Source organism: Oncorhynchus clarkii, chromosome 3, assembly GCF_045791955.1.
Source record: "Oncorhynchus clarkii lewisi isolate Uvic-CL-2024 chromosome 3, UVic_Ocla_1.0, whole genome shotgun sequence".
Taxonomy (NCBI): Eukaryota; Metazoa; Chordata; class Actinopteri; order Salmoniformes; family Salmonidae; genus Oncorhynchus; species Oncorhynchus clarkii.
In genome coordinates this window covers 32,548,004-32,574,577 of record NC_092149.1, presented here as the reverse complement: position 1 = coordinate 32,574,577, position 26,574 = coordinate 32,548,004, and the positions used below count along the sequence as shown (strand labels likewise).

Here is a 26,574-nt window from a genome sequence, read left to right as displayed (position 1 = left end):
CGTGACTTGAAAGTGATAGCCAATTAAGTTGGCCGGCTGTTGATCTAGAAAAAGATCGACTAGCATTTTTTTGTTGTCTATGCTAAGCACAATCTGTCGTTTAACCTCTAAAAGTCTAAGCCATTGGGGGGGGGGGGGGGGGGCTACAGACGTTTTCATGAGGAGACCTGGTCTAACAAATAGAGCTGTAGCTCTTCCAGGACAATATAGGTAGATGCGGTAGATGGAGTTGCAGCCCATGCAAAACAACAGATGCACTATACATACAAAAGACTCTGGGCAGCCCATCAAATGTGTGGATTTGTCTATTTCAGCCACACCCATTGCTGTCAGGAGTATAAAATATTTTGTCAGGAGCTTCACGAAATGGGTTTCCATGGCCACACACAAGCCTAAGATCACCAAGGATTAATCAGAAGGTCTAAGTAAACAGTGCTTTAAGCTTGTCCACCTATGACAATTGTTTCAGCATTCAACAATGTGATATATCACACTCATGATTCAACTTTACTTTTTTTTTTTTTACATCAGAGCAACCTATGATACAACTAGGAGTTGGAGATTATGCTGCCACTTATCCTTCCCTATATTTTTCAAAATGAGCATTGGAACAACATAAAATTGTACTTACAAGTGTATAATAATCATAATCAAGATATGTGAGTGGTATGAATTGTTCTCACCTGGTTCCTGTCATAGCAAATATGTGTGGGTCTTGGAAAAAAATGTTAATGTGGAATTATAATGATTAAATGCTTTTAAAAAGTTGCAAATGAGGTGTAGTTGGTCAGAACAACTCAATGTTCTGTAAACTCCCACGTGAAGTTCACTCCCACACATAAACACAAGAGCCTTCAGCACTTTAGGGTTCTACTGTGCCATTACTCGTGAAAATAATGTGAACGCTTCAGTATTCTCTCTGTGTAGTTGTCCGGCAGCACTACAACCTTTTCGTGGGCAAAGAGGGGAAAGCGTGACGTCTTAAACCACAACTCACAAAGAGAGAAGGAAAAGAGAGAATAAAATAGGAGGTTGCAGAGAAAGAGGATGGCGAGAGAAGAGAGGCAGCAGCAGATCTCGTTCAGGGGCATTGACTGAGTCTGGAGTGAGAGAGAGAGCAGGAGGGATGTTTCGGTGACTTTCAGCATATTTATAACATGCTTGTGACAAGTAGGCTAACCGAGGAGCCAATCTCACCCAGTCTCTGTTTACTCATGGGATTAAATTAAAAGAACACAGCATCCAATTTCACACCTGGCTTCCTTCAACGTAGCACTCCTCCAGCACAGTGTGACAGTCACCCACAGCACAACCTCTCGCCTCTCTTCCCTCCCCACTTGTTCCTCGGTATTAGCAAACGGAGCGTGGAGAGAGAAAACCATGTCAGATTTCCAACGGAATGGAAGTTCATTTGCTTAGTGGGATTAGCGATATCGGGTTGAAGTAGTAAGCCGATCTCTTTTCCCAGAGATTTGAAAGAATGGAGACAATTTTGAGAGACGAATTTACTGATTACCGATTTCCACAGCTATCTTCCCTGCAAATATCTGGCTGATCAGTATAGGGGGATACTTATTTCACAGAGGCTAATTACGTTACTCGGATAAAGGAAGCAATTAAAAGATAAACACCAGTAGGAGTTTGGTGACCTCTAACCTCTAAGAGCAGCTGTCTGTGTTATTTCTACATTTCCCCACGTAATGGTACTTTAGTGGTACTGTGTACTTAGGTGGAGCAGAAATGTCAATACTATTTAGAAGATGTAAGCTTTTCCCATGCGTTACAGTAGGTCTACACAGCTGCTGAATGTACAGATATTTCTTTAAAGGATCTTTCAGGCAGCTGCCATACGGGTTCCTTACCAGAATGATCATAATGGTAACCCATACGTTACTTACAGACGTAAGATCTTAAGTTGAGCCAGTTTGCTACAGGAGGAAAATAATCGGGCAGCAAAAAGAAATGTGAATGATTATGTGAATTATGAGTAATGAACATTTTGGCAGGGGTTGATACATTCTTCGTAAGGGAAAATCAAGTCTAAACTTTCTGAGCGGAAATGACAAACTTTAGAAGCCTAACAAAACCTCCAATACACTACAGGTTTTAAATGTCCTGTGTTGCAGGAAAGTTCTCCAGACTGATCAAATTAAAATCTGACATTTGTAAAAAGACCTTCCACATTGAGAGCATCTTCATCTATGAGCGATTGGCATTAATGAAAACTCTTTGACCTAGAGGTCGACTATGGCCCATAGACAATTGTGTGTCCATGACTGCAGACCATTTGTGTGTAACATGACTGTTTTTGACAAAGACTAAGACCTTCGTGAGCAGCTCCCCAGTAACCTGTGGGGGCGTATGGGGCCTTTTAGCCTGGGGCCACAAAACACCACTCACCAAACATGTTCCCAATGTGGCCATTCCTGGTCAGGGGCCGTAGCTCGTTCCTGCCCCAGGCGAAGCTCTTGTAGTTGTCCCAGGCAAACTTCATCATCTGAAACACAAAAACAGGGTTAAGAACACAGGTCAGTCACTAAACTGATGGCAAACCACCTGATTCACAACAACACCCTTAATTAAACTGGAATGGTGGCCTGCAGCAATGTCAATGATGGATTATTGTTTTGCTGTGAATTTAAGACAGGCATGCAATTATCACACATAAACCACACAGGTAAACAATACCCCCAACTAACCCTGTTAAATCAAATGAAAAACAAAGTGGATCGCCATTCTCCTTCCAAAAACCTTCCAAGATCTCCTAAATTAAAAATAATCATGTTTTTTCCCACTGACCAATATGGTCAAAGTGATTTAATTGTGTTATGCCAACAACAAAAGTAACCAAGTTTTCTGCATTTTAGGCAGTGTAAAATTAAAGGGTTTAGGGTAGATTGGTATCTACAGAACAAAAAATGTGGATTTGTTTATTTATTTAACTAGGCAAGCTAGTTAAGAACAAATTATTATTTACAATGATGGCCTACCCAGGCCAAACCCGGACGAAGCTGGGCCAATTGTGCGCCACCCTATGGCACTCCCAATCACGTCCGGATGTGATTCAGCCTGGATTCGAACCAGGGACTAAAGTGATGCCTCTCGCACTGAGGATGCAGTGACTTAGACCGCTGCGCCACTCAGGAGCCCAATTGAATGACGATGGCTGGTAGAGCCAACACATCAAATGAATGTACAAATTCATGACTATGCAGATACTGACAGCAGCCGAGGCAATGTTTCAGGCAATGTTCTCGTTCTCGTCTGAGCTTTTACTGGCCTTTCTGGAAACTATGTTGCAGACCTCCAGTACAATCACCTGGACGTCTGTCATAGCTTTTTTTTCTGCAGTGAAATATAGTGTACTATCAACGAGGATAAGAATATTAGTAGCATATGATCTTCTGAATATGAATCGATCCTAAAAACACAAAAAGGGACACTTAAGCCCACTGCTATAAATGTAAATATTGAAACAAAAGCATAAATCCTACTTCCTGTAAATCTCCCACTGAGGAAATGAGCTAACCACCACACCACCCCAGCAGGTCAGAATTTGGCCGAGTGGTAATATGATGTGATTTACATCGTGAATACTGAATGAGTCTGTGGTAGTCTCCAGAGGTTAATTGAGAACAGGCTAGCAGCATCCATCTAAGCCCAAGACACACATGCAACATATACTGACCCAACATATAAACCGCAACATGTAAAGCGTCGGTGCCATGTTTCATGAGCTGAAATAAAAGATCTCAGAAATGTTTCATGTGCACAAAAAGCTTGTTTCTCTCAAATTTGGTGCACAAATTAGTCTATGAGAGAGTGTTCTCACATATAACAGCTAAAGCCTCCGTAACAGAGAGGGAAGACATTCTTCAGATCGAAAAGCACTAGCAACTGGTGACAAAAGGGGTCAAGGTTGAAGAAAGGCTGAGAGCCGAGCTGGAGCTACCTGGGCTGGTGAGTTACAGCAGTAATGGAGTCAGCGCGGCTTGCATCAGTGAAGGTCGGGCTTTCAGTGACCATGAGAGCAGAGTGAATGGTAGAAACAGGCAGAAACAACAACATCCTGCTTGGTGGCCTAATGCAGGTTTACACACACACACACACGTACACAAACGCTTGCTCACCCATCCACACACACACACACACACACACACACACAGGGATGCGACAGTCACCACAGGTGCACACTCAGTGTCATTGTTGAGCCTTTGCGGAATAGTCGTGCCAGCCAATTTGAGTGGGCATCATTTCAAAAGAAGCTTTCTCGCCTAGAGATATGCCGATATTAACGCCAATAATTTATGCAGGACCGCATCCAGTGGAAGTAAGGAACTAGCTTGAGACATGATTTGGAGATTAGAATCAAGGATATTGATGGTGCAAATTTGTTTGCACGGCAATAACTCTTCAGGCAGGGCCAGAAAGACGAGCCTAGGTGTTGGGTGTAAGAGAGGACACTAAAGTTTACAATACCAGACAAAATACTTCCCCTCAGAGCAAAGGATTCAGTTGAAATATACTTTTTCTAAATGCTAGTCTGGCTCTACTCCCCAGGGATAGAAAGTGGAATGGAAAAAAATGACTTTGACATAAATGCTGGGGTTTTGTAAACGTTTGGACTCTGTGTTAGCCTTATCTGGACTGGGGAAGCTCTGAAGTTAAAGCACAGAATAACTGAGTGTGTAGAGATTGCAGAATGCAATCTGTACAGAATGAGAAACGGCAGCAGGAAATATCCCAGAATAATGCAAACTTGCCAGATGCTGTGTTTTCTGATATAATTTCAATTGTAATATTCAGGTCCAGTGGCAGAGCAATCTACACAGAGATTGTCAAATGTACAGAATAATAGATAGCGTGTTCACTCAGATAATTCCTCAAAAGTAGTTGGGCGCTGAATCCTCGTATCAAATATATTTCGAGTTAACGCAGCAAGATTAGAGAGCGTTCTGCTTGTTTACTGGAACGTACAGGCATCACTCAAAGCCCCCTCCCTGAGTCCTACTCTGCACTGTTCCCCCAGTGGCTCTAGCAGCCAGCTGGATGTGATGCTCCACACAGACTGTAGATACAACTCGGAGATAATTACTGATGGTTCCACACCAGCGGGGAGGAGGAGGACACAGGCCTGTATAATTATATCCCCTGACAATGTTGTGATCAGTAGGGCGGGGTGAGATGACCAGGGTCAGAGAACGCCAGGATCACATGCCATGATCATCATCAGCAGCAGCCACACACACACACACACACACACACACACACAATCAGAGACCACGCCAATCGATAGCACCCACTACAGCCCTAGCACGCTTCCACCCAGGCAACCTTTCTAGGAGAGCAAATGGATGGGGGCAGACTGTTGCCAGGGGTAAATACGCTAAACATACGGCGCCTGTCGTCACTGCTCTTTGGCTCATTAATTGGCTGGTTGTTGGGCAAAGCAGTTCAATAGCAGCCAGTGATAAAAATGAATCACACATTTATCAGGATGCAATTTGCCAATTCCATTCCCTGAGGTCGGAAGTCAACACTTTCCAACGTGACTCTCGAGGATTTTCGCACGACAACACTCGACATGAAAAACAAGATGGCTTAGAGCGCTTCAGTGAATATGCTACCACCAAACAGATTTATCAAAATCTCCTGGGAAAGATGCAGTATCATCGGTTTTGATCGTAGCAAATACAACAAAATGATGAGCAAAGAAAGTCATTACAGAGACATTTGTTTTCCTTACATTAATGAGAAAACTCACTGTCTGATCATTTGACGAAAGGCGCTGAAAGACTTTAGGTTTTCTAATCAAAATCAGCAGTAAATAAACAGCTACAAACACACCATGGACATGCCAAGCCTGGTATGGGGTCCATTTTAGGACACCCTCAGCCTCAAGGAGGATTGACGATTGACACAAAAAGGGGTTGAGGTTCGAGGCTGAGGGTGGCCTAAAATGGATACCATACTCTAGGTCACAACTACCCTCTCCTCTGTAAAGGGTTAAAAGAGCAGAATATTGACCAGCAGGAAATACAACGAGCCCCTAGTGTGTAAACCACTACCCCTGGACCAAATGAAAATAAAGGGCAGCCATTAATAAACTGGCTGCTGGTCCACTTCAGCCTATCAGCTCAGCACGGTTTCTCAGCAGGGGACACACTGGCCTGTCTTTACTCAGCTCTGGACAGACAGCATTGGCATGCTGGGAAGAAAACGGGCTTCTGTAATGGAGCAGGGCACATGAAGAGAAGGTGACAACGGGACCTTTAACCCTATGGTTGTTCCTGAACTAAGGCTGGCACTGAAAAATTTCCTTAAAGCAAAATTATATGATGTCCATATTAGGACAGCCTCAGTCCCAAAGACTATATACATCTTCTCTTCAATTTGTTCCAGTATGCACCAATCAACAGTCTGCTGTGCTGTTGTGGCTGCAGAGACAACATTTCGAGAGCTTGTGACTACAAGGTGCCATCTGCAAAAGGAAGATTCTGAGATAATTGGCTTTAAAGTTCCGAACCCTCATTAGTTTGAATGGTGTATTCTTTTAGACTTAACAACATGAATTGGGGGTATTTAGAGTACCATTTAGGTAGAGAACATTGAACAGAACAAGGTTAAGTCAGTAACTCAGTTGTAGATAGAAACGCATAGTCCCAAGCTCTCGATTTGCCACCTTCTTAATAATCACCTATTTGCACAAACAAAAACTGTGAAGGTACGGGCACCCACACATTATTGGTAAAAGTGGAGCATATGTGTTTGTGCACTCTCCACGGTGATTCACACCTTATCCTTGTTATGAATTATTAATCATCACGGCACAAAATAATGCTAGCAGAAAAACAAGCTTGAACGTTTGTATTGAGAGAGCCTGTATGTCATGCACTATATGGAGTGGATTGGGAGCTTGGTGGTCATTAATATAGACCAGGTCTGTTATGTTAGAACGGACACGCAACAGCAGCTCTGAACATAGCCTGTGTACCCCTGTAGCAGGGTTTTAACACACAGCTTAGCAGCAAACTTTTTTTACTGGATCCGATATAGAATGTTGCTATATAAAGTCATCCATATATTATCCGATTTTGGATCATGTATACAAATGTATTCATTCCTAATGCTTCACTCAAAATACTCACATCAACTCAGAAAAAAAACCTCTCACTGTCAACTGTGTTCATTTTTAGATAAACTTAACATGTGTAAATATTTGTATGAACATAACAAGATTCAACAACTGAGACATAAACTGAACAAGTTCCACAGACATGTGACTAACAGAAATGGAACAAAGGGGACGGTCAAAATCAAAAGTAACAGTCAGTGTCTGGTGTGGCCACCAGCTGCATTGAGTACTGCAGTGCATCTCCTCCTCATGGACTGCACCATATTTGCCAGTTCTTGCTGTGAGATGTTGACCCACTCTTCCACCAAGGCACCTGCAAGTTCCCAGACATTTCTGGGGGGAATGGCCCTAGCCCTCACCCTCCGATCCAACAGGTACCGGACGTGCTCATTGGGATTGAGATCCGGGCTCTTCGCTCGCCATGGCAGAACACTGACATTCCTGTCTTGCAGGAAATCACGCACAGAACGAGCAGTATGGCATTGCCATGCTGGAGGGTCATGTCAGGATGAGCCTGCACAAAGGGTACCACAAGAGGGAGGAGGATGTCCTCCCTGTAATGCACAGAGTTGAGATTGCCTGCAATGACAACAAGCTCAGTCCGATGATGTTTTGACACACAGCCCTAGACCATGACGGACCTGATACCTCCAAATCGATCCTGCTCCAGAGTACAGGCCTTGGTGTAATGCTCATTCCTTCGTCGATAAATGCGAAATCAGACCATCATCCCTGGTGAGTGAAAACCGCGACTCGTCAGTGAAGAGCACTTTGCCAGTTCTGTCTGGTCCAGCGATGGTGGGTTTGTGCCCATAGGCGACGTTGTTGCCGGTGATGTCTGGTGAGGACCTGCCTTACAACAGGCCTACAAGCCCTCAGTCAAGCCTCTCTCAGCCTATTGCGGACAGTTTGAGCACTGATGGAGGGATTGTGCATTCCTGGTGTAACTCGGGCAGTTGTTGTTGCCATCCTGTACCTGTCCCGCAGGTGTGATGTTCGGATGTATCGATCCTTTGCAGGTGTTGTTACACGTGGTCTGCCACTGCGAGGACGATAAGCTGTCCGTCCTGTCTCCCTGTAGCTCTGTCTTAGGCATTTCACAGTACGGACGTTGCAATTTATTGCCCAGGCCACATCTGCAGTCCTCATGCCTCCTTGCAGCATGCCTAAGGCACGTTCACACAGATGAGCAGGGACCCTGGGCATCTTTCTTTTGGTGTTTTTCAGAGTCAGTAGAAAGACCTCTTTAGTGTCCTAAGTTTTCACAACTGTGACCTTAATTGCCTAACCTCTGGTAAGCTGTTAGTGTCTTAACGACCGTTCCACAGGTGCATGTTCATTAATTGTTTATGGCTCATTGAACAAGCATGGGAAACAGTGTTTAAACCCTTTACAATGAAGATCTGTGAAGTTATTTGGATTTTTACAAATGTTCTTTTAAAGACAGGGTCCTGAAAAAGTGACGTTTCTTTTTTTGCTGAGTTTACATCCCATTACACACAAAGAGATTAGGAAAACTGTATCAAGCATATTTGGACTAAAGAGAGCTTTTATTTTTGATTGGAGAAGCAGTGCATCACGTTGGAAATGTATCAACTGCGTTGAATGTAATTCTTAGAAACCCAAATGGTGCTTCCAGCGTGGATTGGATCACTGAGCTGGTGCATAACAAACACGTTATCGAACACATGGCATCGCAAGCTGTGCAGGGACCAACATGTGTACAGTCTGCCACCTAAAAGAGGTAGAGAGAGAAAGCTCGGGCTTCGACTGGCAAGCCGCAACGCTTTTTCCGCCTTTTCCGGATGCCTAACTATGGCAGATCTCCCGCTTAGCCAGCACAGTGAGGGTCCTCGTCACAATGATATTTAATCGATACCTCCATGGTTATGTGAGACCCTTCAAAGTGCCTACTCTTGAATTATAAATCCCTCTGCATCGCAAAGACTGAAAGAGGGAAAACATTTGACAGGCATTCAGTACCCAACTACAGAAAGTTAGCATGTATGGAACGATGGAGATGGAGGGAGGGCTAAATCAATTAGCAAGGATGGCTAAGTAAAACTACTTCTTTGGCAGAGGGTAAGAGTGTAGGAACGGAAGGAAAACGTACAGTATGGTACATCCGTCAGTATTCGTCGGCGTGAAAGCGGTAAGGTGAGAGAGAGAAGATGGAAGGCGGGAGTGAGGGAAGACACATAGACTGATTAAAGAGGGAAAAACTGAACTAACAGCTATCCAGGAGTCAGTGAGGGAAGAGGAGCTTTTTTAGGGAGCAGAAGGTACTGACACTCGTGTAAACACCTGCTATCGCTGACAGAAAGACAGGAATCAGGAATATTATTAATATAGCATAGGAAACTGACAGAAAGACAGGAATCAGGAATATTATTAATATAGCATAGGAAACTGACAGAAAGACAGGAATCAAGAATATTATTAATATAGCATAGGAAACTGACAGAAAGACAGGAATCAGGAATATTATTAATATAGCATAGGAAACTGACAGAAAGACAGGAATCAGGAATATTATTAATATAGCATAGGAAACTGACAGAAAGACAGGAATCAGGAATATTATTAATATAGCATAGGAAACTGACAACGAGACAGGAATCAGGAATATTATTAATATAGCATAGGAAACTGACAGAGAGACAGGAATCAGGAATATTATTAATATAGCATAGGAAACTGACAGAAAGACAGGAATCAGGAATATTATTAATATAGCATAGGAAACTGACAGAGAGACAGGAATCAGGAATATTATTAATATAGCGTAGGAAACTAACAGAAATACAGGAATCAGGAATATTATTAATATAGCATAGGAAACTGACAGAAAGACAGGAATCAGGAATATTATTAATATAGCATAGGAAACTGACAGAGAGACAGGAATCAGGAATATTATTAATATAGCATAGGAAACTAACAGAAATACAGGAATCAGGAATATTATTAATATAGCATAGGAAACTGACAGAAAGACAGGAATCAGGAATATTATTAATATAGCATAGGAAACTGACAGAGAGACAGGAATCAGGAATATTATTAATATAGCGTAGGAAACTGACAACGAGACAGGAATCAGGAATATTATTAATATAGCATAGGAAACTGACAGAGAGACAGGAATCAGGAATATTATTAATATAGCATAGGAAACTGACAGAAAGACAGGAATCAGGAATATTATTAATATAGCATAGGAAACTGACAGAGAGACAGGAATCAGGAATATTATTAATATAGCATAGGAAACTAACAGAAATACAGGAATCAGGAATATTATTAATATAGCATAGGAAACTGACAGAAAGACAGGAATCAGGAATATTATTAATATAGCATAGGAAACTGACAGAAAGACAGGAATCAGGAATATTATTAATATAGCATAGGAAACTGACAGAGAGACAGGAATCAGGAATATTATTAATATAGCATAGGAAACTAACAGAAAGACAGGAATCAGGAATATTATTAATATAGCATAGGAAACTGACAGAGAGACAGGAATCAGGAATATTATTAATATAGCATAGGAAACTGACAGAAAGACAGGAATCAGGAATATTATTAATATAGCATAGGAAACTGACAGAAAGACAGGAATCAGGAATATTATTAATATAGCATAGGAAACTGACAGAAAGACAGGAATCAGGAATATTATTAATATAGCATAGGAAACTAACAGAAAGACAGGAATCAGGAATATTATTAATATAGCATAGGAAACTGACAGAAAGACAGGAATCAGGAATATTATTAATATAGCATAGGAAACTGACAGAAAGACAGGAATCAGGAATATTATTAATATAGCATAGGAAACTGACAGAGAGACAGGAATCAGGAATATTATTAATATAGCATAGGAAACTGACAGAAAGACAGGAATCAGGAATATTATTAATATAGCGTAGGAAACTGACAGAAAGACAGGAATCAGGAATATTATTAATATAGCATAGGAAACTGACAGAAAGACAGGAATCAGGAATATTATTAATATAGCATAGGAAACTGACAGAGAGACAGGAATCAGGAATATTATTAATATAGCATAGGAAACTGACAGAAAGACAGGAATCAGGAATATTATTAATATAGCATAGGAAACTGACAGAAAGACAGGAATCAGGAATATTATTAATATAGCATAGGAAACTGACAGAGAGACAGGAATCAGGAATATTATTAATATAGCATAGGAAACTGACAGAGAGACAGGAATCAGGAATATTATTAATATAGCATAGGAAACTGACAGAAAGCTTTCCAGATCACACTTTTGAAGGTGATCAACCCTTTAATGGCACTGCATTCCTTAAAAATCATGTTCCTGGAAATCCAAGGTATATGCATGCTGATTGCCGAATAAGGACACGCACAGTGACACCATTTTTCACATCCCTGATAACAGAGAATAGAGAGTGAACAATACATTTTTCATATGGAAGAGAATAAGGATCCTGTGGGGTAACCACTTCCGCCGAGCGGGCTAAAATAGCTCCCACCTCACCTCCATGCAGTTACAATTGTCTAATGCTTCAAAAGGGGTTTGCCTTCACTATCAAGCCCAATATCTGAGGTGAACATTATAGTGAAGTGTAATGCCAACCTGCACTGCTCTCCTGTCTACCTCACACCTTCCTCAAACCATTCTGACCAGCAACAGGGTAGACTTGTCTGATATGAAAAGCAATGGTCTGTGAATGGCCAAGGTCTGAGCGCTTGAGCCTGTGCAGTCCATGTACAAGTACATACAGTCCAGAATGCTCAGTCGGGTTGGAGCATGATGCTGGAGGAGACAGCAAGGTTGTCCGTTGTACATTTCCACCTCACACATGTCGTAATAACACTTGCTATGTGATAACTAAGTCATTTTAGATACATGTACATGAGATGAACACGAGAAGTAACAAGTGGGTTCTCAGGGGATGAATAAAGGAAGGAATAAGTGCTAGCCCTATTCTACACTGGTGCACACAAGACGGCGTCAGTCAGGCAATCATCTATCCAACGTCTTAATCCTCCATCTCCTACAAAGCTGTCGATCAAACCATCATCCGCTCTCCCTCCCGGTAAGAACGGTACAGTTCCCATCCCATCTCATTTGGACCCCCACTGTTCCCAGGGGGAATGCTGCATTATCCCCCCCCCCCCCCCCCTAGACGTATCAATCGCCACTCTGACATGTTTCCATCTTCTACGTCGGGCTTCTAGCCATACATCCTCATTTGGAGGGAAAATGCGAAAATGTGGGGGGGAACAGTGCATGTGCATTATTGGAAGCTTGAAATAGTTAAACAAAAGAGTGTGAAATATGGAGATTCATTGTGTTTCTTCACACACACACACACACACAAACAGCAACCCATCACAGCTCGGTGTGCAAGGCAGCCATTTAGGAGTCACTTGCTTTAATCACACTCAAGTGCTGAACAGACAGTATTCAAATCCTGACAAGGCCGTGCACAATGAGAGGGACTCATCTCTGAAGACTCCAATGCCAAGCTACCCTGGCTTGAGCAGTATCCGTCTCTCTCTGTCTGTCTGTGTATCTTTCTATCTGGTTGATACTGGTTCTACCATGGTTTTATCTCTCTCTCTCTCATTTTGTCGCTATCTCTCATACACTATTTGTCCCTCTCTCTCTCTGGTTCTCTCTCACCAATAACTTACTTTGACAGACTAAGAGCTGGAAAATCCCTTCCTCCAAACCCCTACCACACATTGTGAGTGACAAGGAAACTGCATTCAAGATGATGTATATAAACATTACACTTCTACTAAGAGATGGATTGTATTTAAACTGAACAAGGTTTAAGCCAAGGGCCTCCTCTGGGTCCCAGCACAGATGGCGTGTTAACCTCTATCTCCACGGGGCCCTCGGGAGCCTAACAGTCCCACTGGGTCTAAAGAGTACCATTAAGAATTATAGAGCTGGCCCTACAGTGTAGAAGACTGAGCACACACACACATACTGAACACACACAGGGCAATACGCCCTCCAGTGGATTAGACAGACAGACAGAGACACAGAGACACAGAAACACAGAGACAGAGAGAGAAAACTATACGTCACCAAAAATGTATTAAAACTTATATAGACTTACACAGTTATTATGACACCTTCCTGAGGACGTCCTCCAACCTATCAGAGCTCTTGCAGCATTAACTGACATGTTGTCACCCAATCAAAGGATCAGATAATTAATATAGTACTGAAAGCATAAGCTACAGCTAGCTAGCACTGCAGTGCAACAAATGTGGTGAGTAGTTGACTCAAAGAGAGAGAAAGACAATAGTTGAACAGTTTTCAACAAATTAATTTCTTCAAAAATGAAGCAAATTTTTGCACTTTCAGTTTCACTTACTTAGCTAGCAAATGCAGCTAGCTAGTTTACCCTACTAAAACACCCTGCTCAAACAGAGGGATGCAATGTTAGCTAGCTGGCTATGATTATCCAACACAACACTGGATCTCTTCCAAGTCAAGGTAAGCTTTTGGTTGTATTAATTTATTGCCACCGGGGCCCGCTGGTGTAACTGCTTACACTGTAACGTCACTGCATGATTGTAGCGTGTTTACTAACATAATAGCTCTATTAGCTATGTTGACTAGGATGTTACTTTAGCTCATATGGGGACAAAGACGTAGCATGACATGGCTTGGATTAGAAAGGTTTTTTGGCCTGGTCACATACAGCTGATGTGTTGTGCATTGAAATCCACAAATTAAGGGAAAAGGTGAGAGGGGGAGAGTGCATAGAGGAGAGAAGGAATACAACGTGGATGCTATGAAAGTGAATTGCGTTTACGTGTGATCAGGGGTGTATTCATTCCGCCGATTCTGTTGAAAAACGTTTCTTAAACAGAAACAAACGATACAGGGATAAAAAAGACCAACATTTGTCCATAGAAACTCTTGTTTGTCTGTCACCTACTGACAGCTACATATAGCGAGAGCAGAAGGGACACAGTACTACTGCGGTCTCTTGCCGCTAGCAATGTGTGTGTGTGTGTGTATTGTTTATGTGTCTGTTTCTCCAAGAAACGCATTGAAACATGTGTAGCACACTATTACTGACACATGCAAGCACACACATACAGTATATACAAATACACACACACACACACACACACACGCCACAATTCATCTCAATAAACACTGAAGCAGAATAACTCTGAATAACCTTTTGTTCAAATACAGTACTAGGTTTGCAGTTATAATACTAGCCTAAATACAGTAGGGGTGTGTACGTCAGTGTTTATGCAAATCCCTTCCCTCCCATGTGTCTGTGCGTGTGTCTCTATGGCTGCGTTTACACAGGCTAATTGGTCTTTTGACTAATCAGATCAGCTCTGAAAAAGATCTGATGTGATTGGTCAAAAGACCAATTAGTGGAAAAAGATCAGAATTGGGATGCCTGTGTGAACGCAGCCAATGTGCATTTGTGCAAGTTTTTTTTGCACGCCATCCAGAGCCTGCAAAAATACTTCACCTTTAAACAGTCCCCAACCAAATGGTATTATATCGTTCAATGTTGACCACAAAACCTCAGAAAAAAATTATAATTTCACACCACACACAGTAAGAAGAAGACCCCATAAATATTCATATAGCGCGCCTCCAAGAGCTCGCTGCTGTCCGCCTTCCCTCCAGACACGTTGTGTAATGCAATTGTTATGTTTGTGCCACGAGCGGGTAAGTGTCTCTTTAATCAGAGAAGGGCAGGGAGGATCATAGGTAATAAATAACCTCCTCCACCCTGGCGTGGCAGCTCCAGACATGAGGCCTTAACGAGGTGCTGTGTCATCACCTGGAGGGGGAGGAAGAGGGGGCGGAAAAGGGGGAGGAAGAGGGGGAGCCGATGGGGACCTCTTGGCAGAGAATGCACCGCGTCAGCTCCACAGCTCTTCACACTCTACCTCTCCTCTCCTTCTCCCCACTCCCCTCACCAACTACTACTGGCTCCTACATCAGTGAGGAGCCCATTTCCTCCCAGTAAAAAACACATTTACACGGAACGGCTCGAGTAGCCTACTGTAGCAGGACCCTGAAGGCCACCGGAGGGGTCTAACTCAGCCGCCCAACTCAGCACAATCCTGCGGGCAGTTATCACAAGCCGAAAATAAAGGAGGCACCACGACAAGGGACAGCAGGATATACAGAGAGCTATAAAGTAGCTAGTTCAAATAGAAATAACGGCTGTCTGCTAGTTCCACTTGGCTTGACTACTGAACAACTGAACACAGCCCTAATGGTAATTAGAGGGAGCGATTTGTTTGAGTCATACAGGTATATATTCAATGGAATAAAAAGAGTGTGACGCAATGTTTGTTTGGGTAAATGAATTCTAATGGTTGAGATGGCTCTGCATCTGACAAAAGGGATGCTGGGAAATGCACAGCGTGCTTGGAAATAATTTACCTTGTCAAATGGTGTCAATAGAGAACATTTATTCAATACAGAATGTTGAAAACCTTTCTCCTTCGGCCGTAATGCTATGTTTACAGTAATTGCATACTTGGAACATAATAGATTCTTCTTGCCATGGAAACATTTTGCCATCTCTTACAAGCACAACTAATTAAAAGTACATGGTCCTTGGTTTTCGCCGTCCAATTCCTAGAGTACTTACTTTGAAATATTATCATTCACCTTATTAATCAAAAACAGGGTGGAACCTTTCTGCACATTAAAAACAATATGAAATCACTTTGATACACCATTAAATCAGTCCTTCCACTGAGTATTCTCTCTCTAACACGCACGCACGCACACACACACAAGCATAAACACACACACACACACACACACACACACACACACACACACACACACACACACACACACACACACACACACACACACACACACACTACCTGTCATAGAGAATCTATTCGTTTATATCAAATTACTGCATCTTGTGTTCCTGTCCATGTAAAAAGGATAAAACAGCCTAATGAGCAATTTGAGGATTCAAGATCGACTATGAGGGGACTCTCCTCTGTGTACCTGCGTGAGTGTACCTGTGTGTGTGTGTGCATGTGTGCGAGTGCTCGCCAGCCTCTGTGTGCGTGCATGTGTTTGCTCCTGCCTGCCTGTCTGCTCGTCTCTACCTCTCTCCAGCAGAGAACTTTACCCACTTTGCTTCCAATCAGATCATTAGGAGAGTGTGCAAGGCCTGTGCCAAGAGGCCTCCAGAGTCGACAGACGTTAAATCTCCATGAAAGATTCATGCCGGGAGAGTAAAATAGCCACAAACAGCCTATTTAAATGGCTGGTTTGGGGTCCTGGGCCCTAGTGATGGTGCTGACCCGGGTTTCGGTCTGCTTAAATGCCCCCATTAGACCTCATAGGGGAGCAATGAGGAGAGAAAGAGAAAGGCAGAATGGAGCTCTGTCTGATATATACAACAGCCATGCTTATTTAAGAGCAATAATCATTCAGTAATAAGTCCTTGTGTTAAAGGCAATGACTAGGTGTAATGATATTTAGTCCAACTGGTAATTGAGGCGTTTGTTATATCTTCTCTTTGATGTGATTGCCGTATATTTGCCCTCTGGCATGCTTTAGTTATCTCTGTGGAGTTCTGTGTGGGCCGAGCCCGCCACGTTCCGCCCGCAGGAGCATGGAGGCGGCACTGGCTGCCTCGCAGTGCCAGTCAGAGTGGGCAAAGAGCAGGCACAGGGGAGGCTGGGGAGATGGCAGGACAGGGGCCCAGGTTCCCTGACCTGTTTGTTCATCAGTGTACCTCTAAACATGGTCAACTTGCACAATGGGCACCAGGCTGCTGGACAGAGTGGGCAGACCATCAACCACTAATGGGCATGGGGATGGAGAGAAGGGGGCAAGGCTAGGGAGGGAGGTCCAGAGCCCTGAAGGCACAACAAAGCTGCAAGGGGACTTGGTGGTCATGGACAGTGATAAGGGACACGGAGATCAGGGATCAGCAGTATGTGTACTGGTGAGTGGGGACCCCTAGGGAAGGGGCCGTTGACCAGTGAGGCTAAATCTTATATGTGAGGGTAGAATTTCTGTAAATTCCCTGAAATGACTGTATTTGCGTAAAACAAATGCTACTGGAATCCCAAAATCCACATACTGATATATAGGATTTAATATGCAGAGGCATCAACACAACATATTTCCTTTGGATTCTGTCTAAACCGAAGGAGAAAGACAGTGCGGTAGTAGTGAGTAAGGTAAGACACTTCAGAATACAGTATATCATAGTTCAAGTGAGTCATTTATTTCTCCCACAACTTCAGTGGAGTTACATACTGGGGACTGTAAGGTTGCAGGTTGACAAATGCACAAAGCTAAAGTGAACTAGTCCGACTTTCGCTTCTCTTTTCCTTTTCTCCGGATCACCGGGCTGGACCAATCGATAAGTGCCGTAAGAGAAGTTGATGAACTTTGAAGCGGTGGATGCCGGTGGAAGTCAAGTGCTAGCTCTCTGAAGTTCTCGGGGGAAAAAAAGCACTGTTCACAAAAAGGCCGCCGCCACCCTCTCTTCTCCCCTCCCCTCCCCTCACCTCACCTCCTCATCGTCCTGACTACAGCTCTGAGACCTCCCTCCCTTACGGCAATGCAATAATAAAGCACACATCAAGGGGACGAGGTCCAGAATGGTGTGCTCGTGAAAATAAATACAAACCAATACCAAACTTGTATTATTTGAGCGAGGGGAGAGGAGGGGGGGATGGAAAAAAGTGGTGATAGAAGGACACGCACGGAGGAGCGGAAAGTAATTTGTGAGCAAGAAATTGCCAATTTGAGTGTGCTGCCTGGGGATATGGTTCCTCTTTATGTTCCCATGGCATCGTGTTCTGTGGATAATGACAGTGAGAGGCCACGCTTATTAGAGCTCAATCCACCAACAACCCAGAACTTCAAAAGGAGTGTTTTTCACGAGGATCCACAGGTGTTTCTATCCACTTACGGTAAACATTTTTTTTTAGAGAAAGGTGGAATGCAGAGGTCTTGTTTTAAGGGAGAGAGAGAGAGAAGTGCAAGGAGAGCAGTTTTATGGAGGGTGAGGAAACACGATGCTGTTAATTGCCTTCCCAAATCAAGGTAATGCAAGGTGAACTGAATCTAAAATTAGGAAGTCATCAAAATGGAATGTCTGCCTGTCTGTCGGTATGCCTGCTTGTCTGTCATTCTGTCTCTCCTTCTCTCGGTCTGCCTGAGCAACTAGCTTTCTACCCTCCCTTACCTGTCTGAATATCACATAGCACATCACTACCCCAAACTGCCTCAACAATTCTACACCATCCATTCCACTTACCAAATGACAGAATTCATCGTTTCATCATGTTGACCAGCTGTCACAGTCTGACAGAAAGTCAAGTGACTGAGATTGTCAAGGGTATGACAAAACACCGCTTTTCCATTTTAGAGCAATCCACATAGGTCCTTCTATCAAAATCCAGTCAAATCGGTTGACAGATCTGAATTGGTTCAGCAATCTGTCAATCACCAGCCCAGCCCATGGTGAGGTGAAAGTGTGCCCATCAGGACTTCTACCAGACACAGTTGGTATCAGTCAGTGGGCTGTTTATACCCTGCTCCATGCCAGTCTAGCTCCTCAACCAACACGGTATGTGTCCACCATTGCTGACATCCCTAAATCAATATGAATTAGGACAGCCTTGGTACCAGGCCTTGGTGTGCTTTCCCCAGACATTTAGACCATAATCAATGTGCTCTGAAAGGCATATTTGACTAATGGTTTATTACTTTAACAGTGCCATCCTCTGAACAGGCTCTCATTTTCTACCAGTCGGGTATAGAGCTAGCTTCAAAACACCTCCCTCCCTCACACAGTACATCAAACCCGAAGACAGCCCCTTTGAACTCTGTGGTGTCACCAGCCCAACCACTGCTTTTATCCCCCGAGAGAGACAGAGAGAGAGAGAGAGAGACAGAGAGGACTCTGATAAGCCACTGCAAAGTCAACAGTCAACAGAGAGCACGCGTGTGGGTGCGTGACTTATCCTGGGAAATGACAGAAAGTCGTGAACACTGCCATCATCTCTCAGTTTTACCTCATTATTACTGATGGCCCTTGATGGCATTTCCAAAGGAAACAGTGTCCTAGCTTCATCTCATGTAAGAAAAGCTAGCTCAGATAAAAACACAATTTATTTTCCTGATTTCCCTGGTCAAATTTTTCTTGAAAAAATTACATTTACATATCAGTAAAGTTCCTACAATAAATAATTATAAAAGAAAGGAGGGAATATATTCAGTCTACTGTATACATACATCGTTTTCTTTCTCAGCGCGCACTGCACCCAGCCCGCCACAGGAGTCGCTAGTGCGCAATGGGACAAGGACATCCCTGTCGGCCAAACCCTCCCCTAACCCAGACGCCGCTAGGCCAAATTGTGCGCCGCCACGTGTGTCTCCCGGTCACGGCCGGCTGCGACAGAGCCTGGACTCGGACCCAGAATCTCTAGTGGCACAGCTAGCAGTGTGATGCAGTACCTTAGACCACTGTGCCACTTCGGAAGGCCTGGGTTGCTAATCTAAGCCTCATTCCAGGAGGAGCTTTAATAATAGATGATGTCTTTGCTCAGTCAAGGTCTCTTATCAAGGAAACACAGAGCCAGTTAAGTCATATTAATCATCTGTGCTAAAAAAAATATCTTTATGTGACTTTGTAGCCACACACTACAACAGTCACTACAACATACAATCCCATTCTGCACGTATTCCTATGACATCTACAAATAGCAAAATGGCAAAAATAAAATGGACTCATGACCCATACTGTGGTTTTCAATGTACGACCTGAAAAAAATGATTTTGAAGGGTCGCTGTGGAGATATTGATTGTTGAACTCTACAGGAGTTCGAAACACGAAGAGAGGAAAATAGCTTTCTCGGCCTGTTCTGGCATTTCTTAAAATCAAGAGACGGATGGATACTGTTCACTCTCCATTCCACAGACCTAAATGGATGAAATCTATGGGGTTCAATATTCCATGGGCTCTTAAACACCAAGCTGAAAGACATGTGATTGGCTGTTGAAACTGACCATATGCTGGCATATTGCTCCAGTTCTAGGGATTTTGTTTTTGTTCCTCGGTTAAGGAGCGCTAGCTAATTTAGCTCTGCTGCTACATTTATGAATGTGTGTGTGTGTGTGTCCTGTGCTGATAGCGTCACTCTGCGCGGTGGCTGCAGGTCATTTCTGGAGAGCAGTTCAATCATATACTCTTTATTAAAAAATAGTCAACAACAATAAACCAAGGTGACCTGGCTGCTACATCACAACCACAGTGGTGATTTGCAGCTTTAGAAACTACGCCACACACACACACACACACACAAAAACGTGGCTTCGTGGCCGATACATACAGTCGATCTGTAGAAATATAGATCTGTTCATCAACGTTTAGACCCTAACCAGACAGTTGTCATCGGTTGGGCCACCGCTGGCGATTCGTCACACCATTGGTTGGTGTTACAGTGAGCCAACTAGGGCAATTGGTTATGGAAAAGATGGCCGAGACAGACGCCACTCTAATGACCTGTTTAATATTTCTATGGCCTGAAGGCGGCTCCTCCTCCGCGCGGTCACCTTGGGAAGAATGCCACCTCCCACTCACTCTGCGGTTGTTGTCATGGCATTAGATTGGAGGTTGGACAAACACTATTACAACCTTGGATAAACAGTAAAAAAAAAAATAACTCAGCAGGTGTGTGAGAATAATCTTTGTCAATGTGAAAAGGAAAAGAGTCGTCTCTATCCTTCCAACACATTTAATTCCACCTGTAAAGCGACAGTCTCTGACTCTCACACACTGGAAGTCAACAGGGAAGCAGTGAAGCTCAGAGCCACCAAACATAACAGAGTAGTCAGGGCCGCCAGGCTGAACCGCCGCACACTAAATGCGGCGAGAAAGTAGTTATCTGACGATAAATAGTTCCTTGGGAAGCCTATGGGCTGTTTTTGGATCTGTCCACTCCTGGACTCCTAAATTGTGATGTGATGGGGGAGTTGGAGAGAGCAGCAGAGTCATAGTTTGTATAATGCCTCTCAGAGTATGTCCATTACGGCCGATCTGGAGAGACACAGAAAATAAAATAAAAATGGGGAATAACATGCACTATCCACCATGGCAGTTTTGTAACATCACATTATTTTAGTCCCTCATGCCCATCTCTCAACTTGAATAGACTGTTCTCTCTCCTCCCCTCTTTGCTCCTCTCCAACCCTGTCCTTACCTCTCTGCTCTGCTCTCCTCTCCCCTCCTCTCCTCTCCTCTCAACTTTATGTCTTTTTTTGGCAGACAGACTGTTACAGACCGGTTAAGGTGCATTTAGCCAAAGAGAGGTATTAAGGCCATGGCCAGCCCATAACTCTCCATCTGTTGTCTATGGGCTCTACAGGTGGCCAATGGTTCTGGCACAGGGTGAACCAAGCTCAGACCAGGGCCCGTATTCACAAAGAGTCTCAGAGTAGGAGTGCTGATCTAGGATCAGTTTTGCCTTGTTGATCATAATGACTAAGATTATACAGACAGGAAGGACCTGGTCTTAGATAAGCACTCCTACTTCTACTTTTATTAAGAGAGTTTTTACAGTGACGACAGTTGAAGGAGATTCGCGAGAGGTATACAAATATAAACAATGAGAATAGGCCGTTTACTGTAACGAGACAATTCTGTTTACACGGCCCTGCTTGGAGGGGAGCAACTGTTTCGCACGCACTTCCCCGACAGTTGCCCTCCTCCAAGCAGGGCCGTCTAAACAGAATTGTCTCGTTGAGGCCAACGCGCCAACAGTAAAAATCGTAATAGCAGAGCAATACTTTTAAACAGCTGAAATGTGTAGGCATTTTCCTTGTATTAAAGACTTGTTTTACTGAGTTTGTATCTGAAATAGCAGTAAAATCTACACCGGAGCTAAGGTACTCTCAGAACAAAAGTGAGCAGGAATGTAAGCATCAACTTCCCAGTGAATTAACAACAATTAGCTTTTTTTTTCATGTAATGAAAGCCCGACGGTCAGCGGGACCGCGCCTGCTCCCGCTCTCCCTCTCTGGCGCTCGAGGGCGCCAGACTGCCTGTCATTACGCACAGTGATGGCAGCGACGACAAACGGATATCTGACAGCAGTAGATGCAGGATCTCGGTGGTGGTAAAAAGATATGCATGTTGGTGTGGTACCAGAGTTCAAAGGTGATGACATTAGGGAAGCCTAACCTTTCACCCGTTTTCATTACTCCAGGTCATCTCTCCCATTACAGTATGATACCTCCTCCTGTCAAATCGCCCAATGTTGATCGATGAGAATTATGGCTGTAGCCAATAACATCAATCAGATTGATCCTGAGGGACAGGACTGACTGACAGGACGTTGATTGGAAGTGAAACAACAAGAGACAGAAGCTCTGCTTTGTGGTCTGAAAGTCACTATAGGATTCATATAGGATTTTTCTCTCTAATTTCTTTATTTTCCCTCTTTCTTTCATTATCTCTCTCTCTGTTTCTGTCTCTTTCTGTTCATCTAAGTGCAGGGCAATATTGCATCGAGGCGCATCAGTATTCACATCAGGCCCTGATTGGCTGGGCTCGTGGATTGAGTTTGCGTTTGCGTTGATTTGACCCGGTGAAACACACATTGACAAGCGTAGAAAAGACAGACAGTGAACAGGGTCCTCTTCAGTCGCTTCGCCCTCACGCCTTCAGCCAAAGACATCCCCTTATCCCTCTCTCTGCTGGCAAACTGAAGAGGAAAAATGATTTAGATTCATAATTAATTTTTCCCATTAGCATCACCCCTGTTCTGTGCACAAAAGCGTTTGAGAGAGAAAGAGAGAGGAAAATAGGGAGAGGGAGAGAGATCTCTCTGTAGTGTCTGCCAGCTTTTCATTTGAATCTTACATGAACCCAGACCTCCCAATGTTAATCACGGTCCACATGTTTTCATCATCCTTCTGACTCTGACACTAAAACGATTTTCTTTGATTCCTGGGCAGGATAAAGAGAAAATGTGTGTGTGTGTGTGTGTGTGTGTGTGTGTGTGTGTGTGTGTGTGCGCGCGTGCTTGTGACAATTGGAAAGAGCACACTGAAGGACGCTGGCGGGAGGACCCAAACAAATAATTTCTATCAGGCACGTCAGAGTAGGCCTCGACGCCAAGGCCCTCTTCAGGAGGCAGGCAGAGGGGTCCTTGGAAATGAGGAACAAAGACTAGCCTGGCGTCATCAGCCTTTTCATTTCACCTCAAGACACGTGTGAAGAAAGTGTTCCAAGTACGGAGGGAAAGAGAGAAAGTCACAGGAGAGAAAAAAATATATAGATCCTTCACAGAAAAGAATGGATGAGAGAGAAAGTCACAGGAGAGAAAAACATATATAGATCCTTCACAGAAAAGAATGGATGGCAGGAGGGTAGGATGCGGAGAGCTCATGAAAGTGAAAGGCATAAAGATAGAGAGTGAAGAGAATATAGATGGCTAGATAAATAGATGTACTGTAAGAAATTGGTTGTTACAGTAAGAGTTAGAGAAAGTCTGGATGAAACATCTCAATCTAATAGATATTAGTTGATTGAACCAGCCGGCGCGCTGGGAATCTTCTTGAACAACCCATGTCTCACACATGCTGAGTTATAGCGGAGAGAGAGAAACACACACACACACACACTTAAATCAGACACCAACACCCACACAGACACAGCCACACTAGCAGACACACACACAGATGCACACAGACACCAATTTAAATCACATCACCCCACGAATGCCCTGCGACATTTAACGATTACAGCGCTAATTTCCCTACAGTTGTGGATATGACGGTCGCCTCAGCACCAGTGGGAATCAAATCCAATTTAGTTACAGCCACATTTAATGCTGGATAGTCAGGAGGGAAGAAGAGAAAATGAGAGGAAAGAAGGGGAGAGGAGAGACTGTACAGGGGGAAAAGAGAACAGGATAGGAGAGAAGGGGAGAGGAGAGACTGTACAGGGGGAAAAGAGAACAGGATAGGAGAGAAGGGGAGAGGAGAGACTGTACAGGGGGAAAAGAGAACAGGATAGGAGAAGGGGAGAGGAGAGACTGTACAGGGGGGAAAGAGAACAGGATAGGAGAGAAGGGGAGAGGAGAGACTGTACAGGGGGAAAAGAGAACAGGATAGGAGAAGGGGAGAGGAGAGACTGTACAGGGGGAAAAGAGAACAGGATAGGAGAGAAGGGGAGAGGAGAGACTGTACAGGGGGAAAAGAGAACAGGATAGGAGAGAAGGGGAGAGGAGAGACTGTACAGGGGGAAAAGAGAACAGGAAAGGAGAGAAGGGGAGAGGAGAGACTGTACAGGGGGAAAGGAGAACAGGAAAGGAGAGAAGGGGAGAGGAGAGACTGTACAGGGGGAAAAGAGAACAGGATAGGAGAAGGGGAGAGGAGAGACTGTACAGGGGGAAAAGAGAACAGGATAGGAAAGAAGGGGAGACGAGAGACTGTACAGGGGGAAAAGAGAACAGGAAAGGAGAGAAGGGGAGAGGAGAGACTGTACAGGGGGAAAAGAGAACAGGATAGGAGAGAAGGGGAGAGGAGAGACTGTACAGGGGGAAAAGAGAACAGGATAGGAAAGAAGGGGAGAGGAGAGACTGTACAGGGGGAAAAGAGAACAGGAAAGGAGAGAAGGGGAGAGGAGAGACTGTACAGGGGGAAAAGAGAACAGGATAGGAGAAGGGGAGAGGAGAGACTGTACAGGGGGAAAAGAGAACAGGATAGGAAAGAAGGGGAGAGGAGAGACTGTACAGGGGGAAAAGAGAACAGGATAGGAGAGAAGGGGAAAGGAGAGACTGTACAGGGGGAAAAGAGAACAGGATAGGAAAGAAGGGGAGAGGAGAGACTGTACAGGGGGAAAAGAGAACAGGAAAGGAGAGAAGGGGAGAGGAGAGACTGTACAGGGGGAAAAGAGAACAGGATAGGAGAGAAGGGGAGAGGAGAGACTGTACAGGGGGAATAGATAACAGGATAGGAAAGAAGGGGAGAGGAGAGACTGTACAGGGGGAAAAGAGAACAGGAAAGGAGAGAAGGGGAGAGGAGAGACTGTACAGGGGGAAAAGAGAACAGGATAGGAAAGAAGGGGAGAGGAGAGACTGTACAGGGGGAAAAGAGAACAGGGAAGGAGAGAAGGGGAGAGGAGAGACTGTACAGGGGGAAAAGAGAACAGGATAGGAGAAGGGGAGAGGAGAGACTGTACAGGGGGGAAAGAGAACAGGATAGGAAAGAAGGGGAGAGGAGAGACTGTACAGTGGGAAAAGAGAACAGGATAGGAGAGAAGGGGAGAGGAGAGACTGTACAGGGGGAAAAGAGAACAGGATAGGAGAGAAGGGGAGAGGAGAGACTGTACAGGGGGAAAAGAGAACAGGATAGGAAAGAAGGGGAGAGGAGAGACTGTACAGGGGGAAAAGAGAACAGGAAAGGAGAGAAGGGGAGAGGAGAGACTGTACAGGGGGAAAAGAGAACAGGATAGGAGAGAAGGGGAGAGGAGAGACTGTACAGGGGGAATAGATAACAGGATAGGAGAGAAGTATCGTCCCTGGTCAAGTTTTCTGGTAAGCATCCCCATAGAGGAATCGATAAATTCCAAATAAAAGATGGCCTGCCTGATCAGATGGGTATAACAGGGTCCGTAAATAATAAAAAGATGGCTCCCAAGATGGCGGCATATGATTTAACACCTCTTTAATGGGAGGGAGATAAAGATGTCTGAAGAATTATATGGCGGGACGTTGGGACTGCTTTTTAGGCAAGGGGGTGTGGCAGGAGGGGATGGTGCAGGGCTAACTGTCACATGCTGAGGCACTATGGTTAATTTAGGAGCGGCTGGGTGATGCTGTGACACTGACTCTGCCTAAGGCACTTTAAGTCACAGAGAACTGTCGCAAAAGCCAATGAGAGAAATATTGTATAGAGGCAAGTCCCTTCACTAACCATGGAGTAGGGCTGTGGATCTGTAGGGCTGTGGATCTGTAGGGCTGTGGATCTGTAGGGCTGTGGCTCTGTAGGGCTGTGGCTTTGTAGGGCTGTGGATCTATAGGGCTGTGGATCTATAGGGCTGTGGGTCTGTAGGGCTGTGGGTCTGTAGGGCTGTGGATCTGTAGGGCTGTGGATCTGTAGGGCTGTGGATCTGTAGGGCTATGGATCTGTAGGGCTGTGGATCTATAGGGCTGTGGGTCTATAGGGCTGTGGGTCTATAGGGCTGTGGATCTGTAGGGCTGTGGGTCTGTAGGGCTGTGGGTCTGTAGGGCTGGGGTCTATAGGGCTGTGGGTCTGTAGGGCTGTGGCTCTGTAGGGCTGTGGATCTGTAGAGCTGTGGATCTGTAGGGCTGTGGCTCTGTAGGGCTGTGTCTATGTAGGGCTGTGGGTCTGTAGGGCTGTGGGT

At 44.3% G+C, this 26,574-nt stretch overlaps 1 protein-coding gene across 1 annotated transcript in view; it reads right to left on the bottom strand.

Moving 5' to 3' along the window:
• Positions 1 to 26,574, bottom strand: part of LOC139393465 (mannosyl-oligosaccharide 1,2-alpha-mannosidase IA-like) — a 208,066-nt gene that overhangs the window by 106,699 nt on the left and 74,793 nt on the right. Inside the window, exon 2 of the mRNA XM_071141983.1 lies at positions 2,401 to 2,497. Coding sequence (XP_070998084.1) covers positions 2,401 to 2,497 — 97 coding nt within the window. The remainder of the gene's footprint in view (positions 1 to 2,400; positions 2,498 to 26,574) is intronic.